The sequence below is a fragment of the Bos javanicus genome, chromosome 10 (assembly GCF_032452875.1).
Source record: "Bos javanicus breed banteng chromosome 10, ARS-OSU_banteng_1.0, whole genome shotgun sequence".
NCBI lineage: Eukaryota > Metazoa > Chordata > Mammalia > Artiodactyla > Bovidae > Bos > Bos javanicus.
The window spans coordinates 83023005-83035586 of record NC_083877.1 but is presented as its reverse complement, the minus strand read 5'-3'; the positions used below and the strand labels follow the sequence as shown (position 1 = coordinate 83035586).

At 39.7% G+C, this 12582-nt stretch overlaps 1 protein-coding gene across 17 annotated transcripts in view; it reads right to left on the bottom strand.

Annotated features, from left to right (window-relative positions):
- The window catches only part of RGS6 (regulator of G protein signaling 6), a 625171-nt gene that overhangs the window by 589443 nt on the left and 23146 nt on the right, over positions 1–12582 (bottom strand). For all 17 annotated transcript variants that reach the window (XM_061429323.1, XM_061429321.1, XM_061429324.1 and 14 more), the window contains one exon: positions 8723–8826. In XM_061429323.1, the coding sequence (XP_061285307.1) occupies positions 8723–8806 (84 nt within the window). In that variant the 5' untranslated portion in view covers positions 8807–8826. The remainder of the gene's footprint in view (positions 1–8722; positions 8827–12582) is intronic.

The window sequence follows — 12582 nt, the reverse complement described above, 5'->3', positions numbered from 1 at the left end:
ATTTAACTAACCCCCTTTCAAGAGACATTTGATTTATTTACAGCTTTGGTTATTATTCACCAAAGAGGTATGGACATTCTTTTGGAGTGATTATATGTCAATATCTATATTTATAGCTTTGTATATTTTTTCCATTCTTTAATTGTCCATTTTCAGTTTTGATTTGTAATGGCAAGCTAACAGATTTTTTAAAAATAGCCTTCCTACCCTGCAATGATTTAAACACACTGGTGGATCAGACAGTAAAAAATCTGCCTCCAATGCAGGAGACCTGGGTTTAATCCCTGGGTCAGGAAAATCCCCTGGAGAAGGGAATAGCAACCCAGGAGAAGGGAATAACAACCCACTCCAGTATTCTTGCTTGGAAAAGCCTATGGAGAGAGAAGCCTAGTGAGCTACAGTCCATGGGGTCACAAAGAGTTGGACACGACTGAGCAAGTAACACATACACACATTTTCCTTTCACAGGTATTTATCAGCTTTTAGTTTTTCTTGTTCAAAACCTTGCAAATGGGGAATCTATTCTGTGACCACTAAGGTTCTCCATAGTGTAACGATACAGGAATATCAATAGTTAGAGTAATAAACTGTCTGCCAAAGTGTAAAATCTTAGGCTCTTTGAAACGAAGTGAGGGGAAATTTTTGAAAAAAATGAAATGAAACCTTAAATACACCAAAGGCTTTCAAATTAGAAAGTTATACTCAGGGAAATACATCATATTAAACCACACTGAGCTATTCTCCAGACTAAAAATACCATCCCTTTCATCTGTGGACACTGATCCACTGGTCTGGGACTTGCCTGCGCTCCTGTCTCCTGCCAACCAAGATAATGTGATGGGAAGCTTCTCCCCTCACAAGTTTAATCCTAGGGGAAAAGGAAAACAGAACAGTTTTTTCCTAAGGCAATTAAGAACCTTCAAAATATTTAATGAAAGGAATCTTAAAATGCAGATTGAACAATTAAATTAGTTACCCAGAACACTCTCTGTAGTTTGTCCTTGGGAATTTTATTTAATGCTAAAAAAAAAAAAAAAAAAAGAATAGATGAAAGACAGCCTATGTTTGAGGCCAAAAAGTATTTGTTTTAAACATACTGGCTTCCTTGTTTTCGAATTTTAACTTGGGTTAACTTTTTAAAGAAAATGAAAAAGAAAGCAAAGGGGGCTATGAAAGAATAAACATAATAAAATGTGGATTTCTGTAATATGGATCATCAAAGCCCTGGAATGTTAGAACTGGAAGGACTTTGGAGATCATTCAGCCCAGCTAACCTTTCACTTCACAAAGGACAAAACTTAACTTAATAAAACATAGAAGCAACTTGTGCACGGCCAAAAGTGAACCAGTGGGGCAGTGACGATAAAGAGCCAGATAAGCTGGTCCAGTTACAAACTCTTTCTATGACACTCTTGATTTATTCACATACAAGGAGGGGGAAGGCAAACCAGTTCCACAGTTACCTGGTTCCAAATTTTGTTGGTCCCAGACCTTCTGACAACTCTCAGGTATAACCTAGTGAAAAACCCCTCTCATTCCCCCTCATTATCCTCAAATCTGCCCTGGGTCTTCCCCACCACCAAGTCCTATAGATTCTACCTCCTAAACAGCTCTCACGCACTTCCCTTCATCTACATTATCCCTGCCACTGATTTGGACATCATCTTTTTTCCTCCCATGAACTCCTGTAAAAGCACCAAACTATTCCTCTGCTTACTAATCCCACTGTTTCTCTTACAGCCTCCCTCCACAATCCCATTCTGCACACTGAACACAAAACTTCCCTGATTTAACTTCGTGGAGAATTTCCTCATGAAGAAAAATAGGATCTCAGTGGGTTCCTTCACTTTGGGGATCAGATGAGTCAGAGGCTTATCTGTAAACAGATGGCACATAGAATATAAGGCAATTCATGCAAGGTTTATTTCCCAAAGGACCAAGTAGAAACAAGTGGCAGGGCACAGGGGAACCATAAGGGCACATTCAGAAACCTCTGACTTGTGGAAGTAGAACCACGTAGTAAATGGCTTCCACTTCTGGGTATTTGTGCTCCTGCGCAAACCCCTCACCTTGATTGAGGGCTAGACCTCATGACTTGTCCCTAATGAAAGAGATGGAGCGTCATGTCCAAGATTTGGTTCTAAAATTGCGTGACTCCCACTGCCACCCACCCCCTTCCACCTTTTCTTTGCTCGCTCTGATAAAACAGGCTTCCACGTTGTGACTCATCCTATGAAGAGACACATATGGCAAGGAACTTGAGAGTCACCTCCAGACAACACACAGTGAGGAACTTAGGCCATCATTCAAAAGCCCTTGAGGAACTGAATCCCACCAACAACCATGTAAGTGAGCTTGGATGTGGGTCTTTCTCCAGTTGAGCCTTCAGATGAACCTGCTACATCTTGGCTGTAGCTTGTAAGATACCCTGAGCCAGAGGACCCACCTAACCTGCACTTGGGATTATGGACCCAAAGAAACTGTGGCAATAAATGTTTTGTTTAAGCCACTGAGGTTGGGGTAATCTGTTATACACCTGTAAAATACTAATACAAACTGGAACCATCTCAAGGCCCAAAAGGATGAGCAGAAGAAAAATGTGTCTGGACCCAGAGGAGGAGAGCAGTCTGCCTAGAAACAAACAGTGACTTTCAGTCATGGGACATAGTCCATGGCAAACTTGGTCAAGAGGGAGTCAAAGGAAGAAATACCTTGACCTTCCTCTTCTTTCCTGTTCCCATGTCTTCCCAGGCCCCTGTTGACCATTGAGTTGAAAGTCAGAGGTTCTGGGAGCCCTTAGACATAGTCCAAGTGGAGCGTGGGTGTAGAGACACAAAGAGAAGATCCCGACAGAGCATCCACACTCCTTGTCTGATGCATATGCTCTTTTATGATCTGGCCCTAACTTAACTAGCCAGCCTTATTTCTCAACACTTCATCACAGAAACCTAGCACCAAGAAAGCAGGCACTTGTAGCTTCCAGAACTCAGTATACAATATCCCAACTCTGTCCCTATGCACGTGTTAGTCCTTCTGCCTCCACACTTTTTCTCCCATTGTCTGCAAGGTTAATTCTTATTTATCTTTCAAGAATTAAGGCAGGAACCCAACTCTCTGGATGCCTTCTATGACATCATCATCCCCTCTTCTGATATGGGCCTCCTGACCCTTCTATCTCCTCCCGGACCCCTCAGCTTACCTCTCTGTGCACTGCAATTGTCTAGTTATCCACCACCTCTGCCCCACTGGCCAAAGGGTTCTTTCAGGGAACAGCATCCATCCTGCCTTCCTAGCATCTGTGTCTGGCACACAAATGACACTCAATACATATTTGCTAACTAAATAGTTTAAAATCCTCATCACGCCTTGGTCACCAGGGTCTGCATGTTCCGACTCTCAGTCGTACAGCCTCTACAACTGCCTTCAGTGAATTCTGAAGCAATGTCCTGTTGCTAGCTTTCTCAAAATCACTGCTGAAACCTTCTGTGCACATTATCTAGTCCAACCCCATCACTTTGCATAAGAGGAAATGAAGCCAAACAGTATCTTATTTTTTGAGTTTACTTATTACATTTATCTTGTGGGTAAACAGGGTTAATTTTATCAAGCTTCTATTTTATGTAGACTATTTTTTTTTCTTGGTTTTTTTTTTTTTTTTTTTTGGTAAGAAGTGTTTCTTAGTTGGGAAGGAGGAAGGCAAAATAAGAAACAGAGCCAGGAAGACGAAGTTCCTCATCGGGAGAACCAGAGCATTAAGTGAGCCAGAGCTCTCAGCTCCCTGTTTGGCATCTTCCAACATAATGTACCACCTTCTGACTTTCCCAACCTGGGTCACAAGAAGCCACAATTTCCTCTGTGTACCGACCATGTGGGGGCTTCTCTGGTTGGCTCAGCAGTAAAGAATCTGCCTGCCAGTGCAGAAGACGTGGGTTTAATCTCTGAGTCGGGAAGCTCCCCTGGAGAAGGAAATGGCAACCCAATCCAGTATTCTTGCCTGGGAAATCCCATGGACAGGGGAGCCTGGTGGGCTACAGTCCATGGAGTTGTAAAAGAGTCAGACACAACTTAGCAACTAAACAACAAAAACCTACCATTTAATTTCCCAGAGTTCTACCAAGTCAAATGACCAACCCAGGTGGAAATTTGTCAAGAGACATTATCAACACCACTCGGAACCAAATAAAATCAGAAAGCAACCTACTCTCACTCAAAAGAATTACTAGTTATTAAAGAAAGCAAACATTTCAGAACTTCTTCACCCAAGAAACAAGAGCACTAGCAAGTAGAATGAAGCTTGAGCATTACAAATGTTCAAAGGTACCCCAAGTCACACCGTGGAGAATAACCTCGAAAATCAAAGATCTGCCACATGATATTTGCATTAGTTTAACTAATGGCTTTCAGCCCCAACAATGTAGAAATGGTAGTTAGTGGTTGATAAGTCGATGGGAGAGAGAATACCAATTGGGCCTGTCAGGTTACCAGGACCCCATCACGGGTTCACTGGGAAATTACCAAGTAACCTTCAGCAAGTTATAAATATTTCCTAAACTTCAGTTTTCCCATCTATAAAATGAGAATATTGACTAGAAAATCTCTTAAGATGAAGTCACTAAAATTCCTTGATTCTAACTCAATAAGAGCCTTCTTTTTCTACATCTTGTAAGATCTGCAAATAATTACAGAATCAAAAACCCCCTTCAAGATACCAACTTATCCATGACTTTATAATGCACACTCCACCTGGATATATTAAAAGACACTAAATAAATGGGTTTCAAACTTAGCTGGGCATCACATTCTCTTGAGAACACTTTAAAACTCAGATTCCTAGGATCCAGCTCAGACCTAACAGCTCAGACAAAAACAACTTGAGGGTCCTTTGAAAGTGAAAGTCGCTCAGCCACGTCCAACTCTTTGCAATCCCATGGACTATACAGTCCATGGAATTCTTCAGGCCGGAACAGTGGAGTAGGTAGCCATTCCCTTCCCCAGGGGATCTTCCCAACCCAGGGATCGAACCCAGGTCTCCCACACTGCAGGCAGATTCTTTACCAACTGAGCTACCAGGGAAGCCCAAGGGTCCTTTGGGGACCAGTATTTTTATAAAGTACCCCTAAATGATCCGATATACAGCCAGGTTCAATGGCCCCCAGGATCTTTTGGATCCAGGAACAGTAAAAAAAAAAAAAAAAAGTTAACAGGTCTAGGCAACTTAATTAATAATTAATATTTTCTTTTAAATAGATTTTTTAATGTGACCAATACATTTTTCATGCAACACCTCCTATCCAAAATGTGAATATGAAGGATTTAAAAAACTAAATTAGAAAGCCTGCTCAAGTCAATAAATAAACCATGCCTTGGGAAAGTACAACTTCTCACAGTTAATGACATAGAAAACATGAAAAGAAAATGAAGAGTACTCTGAAAAGTGTAGGCTTAAGAAACCCACCCATCATTACTCATATGTCAGAAGGTTACCCTCCTAACTGGCATTTAAAAGTCACAACAACACTATGGACATAATCACCCCACTTATTAATCGGAGGTTTACTCAAAAGCTCCATTTCTCTAGATTTAGCTTTTTAAATGTCAGCATCTGAATCAACAAAACACAGTCCAGGCAAAAATTTCACACAGAAAACATCTGACAAGAGAAAGAAACAAACAAGGAAGAGAACAAAAATTAAAATGAAAGCATTACTTGCGCATTTTTAAATGTAAATTTCTGTTATAGACCTCTGAGAAAACGTTTGATTTTATAGCTCTGACCTTGAATTAATCATTACATAAGAGGACTTCCATAGAAAATATTTTTAATCAACCTTGGTTTCACGATTCCACCTTTACCCACACCTTGAGGATAGTGTCCTGCATTGGGTAAGTCGTGGTCATAGCCAGTGGCCAGTCTACAGCAGAGAACAAGGTGGATATCCCATGTGTCAAGCACAACTAGGGCTTAAGTTAGTCCAATGAACTAGATTTAAATGATTCCAGGTCCTGGACCCATACTGGGTGATAAGTGTATCTGTTTCTTTCTAACAGATTGAATAGATCCAATGTCTCTTTTATATCAATTAATGACCACAGCAAATAACATGAACACAAAAATACCCACCACAGATTTGTCATGAGGAAGCAAGACAGATTTCCAATGTAGAAACCAAATAACTAGTAGTCATTTCTCTGAAAAATTACAGGATTTTACAACTTTATCCCTAAATTACACTAAAAAATTAAGAGGCCCCTGCTGCTGCTAAGTCACTTCAGTCGTGTCCGACTCTCTGCGACCCCATGGACTGCAGCCTACCAGGCTTCTCTGTCCATGGGATTCTCCAGGCAAGAACACTGGAGTGGGTTGCCATTTCCTTCTCCAATGCATGAAAGTGGAAAGTGAAAGTGAAGTCGCTCAGTCATGTCTGACTCTCAGCAACCCCATGGACTGCAGCCTACCAGGCTCCTCCGTCCATGGATTTTCCAGGCAAGAGTACTGGAGTGGGGTGCCATTGCCTTGGTATCACTCAAAAAGTAAAAATCAAGTTCCCACAAACCTGTAGGGAGTTATCCCCTTCCACATAATACCAAACGTTCTTGTGCAAAGGTGTTTGGATTGCATGACCTTTACATCTCCTATTAACCTTTAATAATCTATTGATTTGCAATCTCCTGAACAATATAAAAATATTTGCATTGTTTTCCTGTCTTATAAGGCAACATGTTGTATGAATATACCTTTTTAACAGCACCAACATTTATACAATTTCATAATTTATTTCCTCTCCAAGTGTCACTGTCTCTAAAGAAAAAAGATAAAAGGAAAAGAAGCCTTCATCATGGACTACCTCTGTGCCAGGCAGGATGTGAGATGCTTCATTGACTTTATCCAAATGAATCTTCACAATAACTTCATGAGGTACCATCTTTCCTCCCACCGTTTCCCCCGCTTTTATAGATTAAAAAAACAGAGACTCACAGAAGTTATTTAATGATTTCAGGTCACACAGCTTGGAAGTGGCGGAGTTGCCATTTTAACCCAGGTCTGACTTCAAACCCCACGTTCCTGCAAGTTTGGCACAGGGTCTCCTGGTCTGAGGTGGGTTAAGAAGGTAAGGAATAAATGTCTTTATGTTATTTTACATGTCTCACAACTTGGTTAGCCTCACTAATTTTTTTCTTTACTACAACTTAATAAGCCTCTCTCTTAGAGATGGGTTAACCAAGCATTCTTTTGTAAAGCAAAGGATTAAGGAATATAGCACTAAAAGCAAGAGTACTCTGAGAGTTCTATTTTTACAAGGAGAAGAGAAAAATTCACCATATTGATCATCCAGGAATATCTAGTTCAACACTATTCATATGATTAACATAGATAGAACACAGAGTCTTGCAGAATACACAGAACCCAGCAGACAGCTCAAATATTCAGTGAAACGAATGAGTATGATCTTATTTTCCTTATTTTTAATAATATATATGACATAGTTCAGCTCAGTTTGCACCAACATGCAAACATTAAAATGGTAGATGAGAAACAGCAACTATTTTCTCAAATTCAGCAATGCACAAGTAAAACCAATGTGCCACCTTTCCTTCCTTTAAAACGTATGCTTCCAAATATTTCTATTTGAATTAACAGCACCGATGCCCTTCTATCACCCAAGGGCAAAAACCCAGTCATCTTTGACTCTCCATTCACCTTATGATTTTATATTCATTCTGTTTCCAAGTTTTTGTTAATTCAGACTCTTTAAACCTCCTGCTCAGTCCTGCTCATTTCCAAGGGGGGATATAGAAGCAACCCCCGCCACCCCTGCGAAAGCCTCCAATCCACCCTTGATGATAGTCCACTTGGGGACAAGAGCCACACCGGGGCAAGGATCATAACCCCAAAAAAACATTGTTTGTACAACTCTTGGCACTAAAGTTTTTATGATTAAATTCTAAAATTTGGCTCCATCCAGACTCTGCTCTAAGTCTCACCTCCATTTACTCCAATTACTTGCAAGTCATCCTTTGCCCAAGCTAACCGGTTCTGGTTGCCCTTCACTGACTCCCGCTCTTTGCCTTTGCAAAAGCATTTCATTCATTGCCTAGAATATTGCTCTACCCTTCTGCTTTCCACGTAAAGGAATCCTGTGGAGCCTTTAAAACTGAGTTCAAAGGCCTCTCCTCCACAGCCCATGCCAGATCTCTGAGGTTGGAAGTAATTGGCCACCTCCCCTGAGATTATGGAACACTCTACCTGCACTTCTCTTTCAGAAATAAACACTTAGACTCTATAACAGTGATCTGCATACATCTTACGTCTCCTATCAGCTGTAAAGCACCAAATACAAACACACCTCTGTGTCCTTTTAGCATTTTAGCATTTTTAGCATTCAGAACAGATCTTATGAGTACTATAGGTTTGAAGAACATTTGATTAATTAATGTTACACAAAGGCCTTTACACGAAAGGACAATACATGTCCATCTGCACTTTTAGGTAATCTTTGGTTTAAAGAAAACTAAGCCACATAATGTTCTTCAAATGTTCGATACCAGCCTAGCTTCCTTGAATTTTAAACTTGGGGAATCAGAGGGTCTGAGAAGGAAATTATGTTCAATTATCAGTCAAGGCCATTTAGGCAGAAAACATTTGTCGAGCCGCCCATCAACCATCAACCCCACAGATTACAGACATGCAGCAGCACCCCCAGTGTTGAACCAGATGCCTTACTTTGCGGTAGACTATCATATTTGGAGAACTCTCCTCTGGGTCCGCGATCCCCACTGCTCTCTGATCCCCGGATCCCTGAGCCATCCTGGGTGTCTTCACTCACACTGCAAAAATAAATGAATAGATCATTAAGACAGGAAAGAATTACGTAAAGAAAACTTTGCCACGCAAAGAACTAAGTATCTGTTGGCAGGTGGCATGGAAATGAAACATGATGTAATTGCTTTTGGCTCCTCCTTAGTTTAACTGGTATTTTTTTCAAGTCAGGGGTAATTGTTGTCTGATTATCCACATACATGCTTCTCATTCCAAAGCCACATGGTTTGCGTGCTTTGTTTTCAGCTCAGAATCATACATTCTAAGGGTGATCAGATAGCAATCTTAAAAAATCTCCTGGAGATAGATGAAGTCAATCATTTGGATGTTTATTTTGTCTTATCAAATCTCATGATTAATTCTAGGTATTAAAATATGAATATTTTACAAAGAAAATGCAAACCAACACCACTAGGAGATACTACTTACACACACCAGCATGGTTATAATAATTTTTTAACTCAAACAAGCATTGGCAAGGATGTAGGGAAATCAGAACCCTTGTACAGTGTTGATAGGAATGTAAAATGGTTCGGTCACTATGGAAAACATTTTGTTAGTTCCTCAAAAAGTCTAATATAGAATCTACCATATAACCTGGAAATTCCACTCATAAGAACTAAAAGCAGGCATTCAAACCAATATTTGAACACGTATGTTCAGAACAGCACTATCCACTGAAAAATGGAAACAACTCTACATCCCTCAACTGATGAATGGCTAAACAAAATATGGTCTGTCTCTACAATGGAATATAGTTCAGCCATCCAAAGTAATAAAGTACTGATACAGTCTACAACGTAGATCAGCCTTGAAAACATTATGCTAAGTAAAAGAAATCAGACAAAAAAGGTTACTGAGATGGACTGAATATTTATGTCCCTCTAAAATTTATACGCTGAAATCCTAATCCCAAATCTGGTAGAACTAAGAGGTAGAGAGTGTGATGGGATTTGTGTCCTGATCAAAGAGATCCCAGAGTGTTCCTTTCCACTAAGTGAGGACCCAAGCAGAAGAAAGCCATCCATGAAGAGGGAATTGATTTCTCATCACACATCAAATCTACTTAAGCCTTGATCTTGGACTTCCCAGTCTCTAGAACTGTGAGAAATAAATTTCTGTTGTTCATAGGTCACCGGGTCTATGGCATTCTATTATAGCAGCCTGAAGGGACTAAGACAGTCCCTATTTCATTTACATGAAATATCTAGCATAGGGAAACCACAAAGACAGCAGATTCTTGTTACCAGCAGTTGAGGGGAGGAAGAAATGGATTGGATGTCTAATGGATGTAGGGTCTCTTTGGGGATGATGGAAACATTTTTGAACTAGATAGAGGCAAGGGCTGCAGAACCCTGTGAATGCACTTAATGCCACTGAAATGTACACCTTAAAATTAATTTTAAGTTATGCAAATTTCATCTCAATTAAGAAAAATAAATATTTTTAATTTGACCTTTTTTTTATTTTTAAACAGCCTGAAAAGACAGCAGTAGACAATGAGAGCATATGGAATATTTTAGTTAAAGAAGCAAATTCAGTTCTTGGTATGATGCACTATTTACTGGGTGACTTCGAACAACTTAAATACCCTGCTGGTTTCCTTTGCTAACTTTCTTTTAAAGCAAACATGCTGAATGCCCACTAGTGCCCAGAAGCATGCCAAGTCACCTTCCCTACATTGCTCTCATCAGTAAAATGTGAATTTCACTGCGTATTCACAGGTAAGGGTCAAATAAATCGAGTGTAAAGTATCGTATCAAGCCATAAAAGTCCTATACAAATGTTATCGCTAATCTAAGACCCTGCCTGGGTTGTTTGCACAAAATTCATAGGCTTTTCATCAAAGAAAACTTTTATAAATACCATACTTGACAGAAAAGGCCATTTCAATTTAAAATATAAACTCAGGAAACATTTATTACAAAAATAAGTTGGTACCAAAGGTCATCCCATAAAAACAAATTCGGGCAGAAGATGGGGAAGAGACAGGAATTTGCAATTTATGTGAAGAATTTAATTGCCCCAAGTATCTCATTTGAATAATGTTGCTTGTTTTCTTCTTCATTTATGAATTAGTCTGCATTTTAACAGTTAGATTACAAGCAGACATAAAGAACATCATTCTATTATCTCTACCCACTATAATGTCAGTATTTCTATGAATATTGTACTACATGGAAACACTCATTATTATTCTAATCAGTCGCTCTTACAGTTAAATGAACAACACGCAGTTTCATGTTTAAACAACTACTTACTTACTCTTTTATCTGAACACAGAACATGACTGAGCATTAAAAACAAAAACTAAATCTATTTATGTATCTCATTTACCTATGTAACAGACCCATCGTGGGTTTCTATCGCTTTACTTCAAAATGAACACTTTCACTATGATGAGCATATTATCTCCCTCCCTCTCTCTCTGCCCCAAAAAAACTGTGCAATAATAGCAAGATTGGAAATGACCTGAAAACAAAGGTATCAGCCCTCCTTCTGCCTTTCCCTGGCCACTCCTTACCCCCAACAGCAACAGCCCTATGTATTAAAACCGGCTGGTGAACCAGGCTCTGGACTTCAGACTGCTGAGTGAATGCAAATAGCCTCTAGTTTGGAACTTTAGTGAGTCTAATATGTAGTAGAAAAGCTTCTATTTTTGGATTCCCTATCAACTCATTTTAAAATTCAGACAAGTCATTTAACTTTCCTATGTCTAGAAAGAATCATTTCTAAAATAGTGATGCAAGCACTTTCTAGTCTATATGTCAACAGATGTTAGACAGTACAAGATGTGAAAGGTGTAGGTAAGGATGTTCTAATTAAATCGCTGACTATAGAGCTGGAGTTCCTAAAATTAAAGAACTAGGTTCTCATTTATTACAGTATAGCATAAAATTTACTTTTAAATTAAATGAAGTAAGAGTCTTTTAAATTTAGTGGTGGAGAAAAACAAAACCTTCTTTATGTTACTTAAATACACTCGTATATAAACACAGCAATTTGTAACATTCGTGAATGTTTTTCTGAAAAACACCCAACTACATGCAATAGAAAGAAAACATGTCAATAATAATATTTTTCTACACTCATTTTCAGCTAATAAAAGAGAAAAAGGGCAAATGAGTTAGCACCACGCACTTCACGATCTCCAAAGAGAGACATGCTAGCTTAGTGGTGACGAGCTGGCCTCTGTCACTGGACAGATCTAAGTCTGAATCCAGGCTCCGCACCTAGCTGAGTGATTGGGGTGAGTTATTTTACCTCTCTGTGCCTTTGTTTTCTTATCTGTCACAAACCACAGCCCCACCATAGTTGAAAGCCCTCTAAACCGAGAAGCCTGGATGCCTCACCTGATCTGCAACTACCTAGCTGCTGGAACCAGGTCAAACTAAAAAGCCTCTTGATGAAGGTGAAAGCGGAGAGTGAAAAAGTTGGCTTAAAGCTCAACATTCAGAAAACGAAGATCATGGCATCCGGTCCCATCACTTCATGGGAAATAGATGGGGAAACAGTGGAAACAGTGTCAGACTTTATTTTTCTGGGCTCCAAAATCACTGCAGATGGTGACTGCAGCCATGAAATTAAAAGACGCTTACTCCTTGGAAGGAAAGTTATGACCAACCTAGATAGCATATTCAAAAGCAGAGACATTACTTTGCCAACAAAGGTTCGTGGTTCGTCTAGTCAAGGCTATGGTTTTTCCTGTGGTCATGTATGGATGTGAGAGTTGGACTGTGAAGAAGGCTGAGCGCCGAAGAATT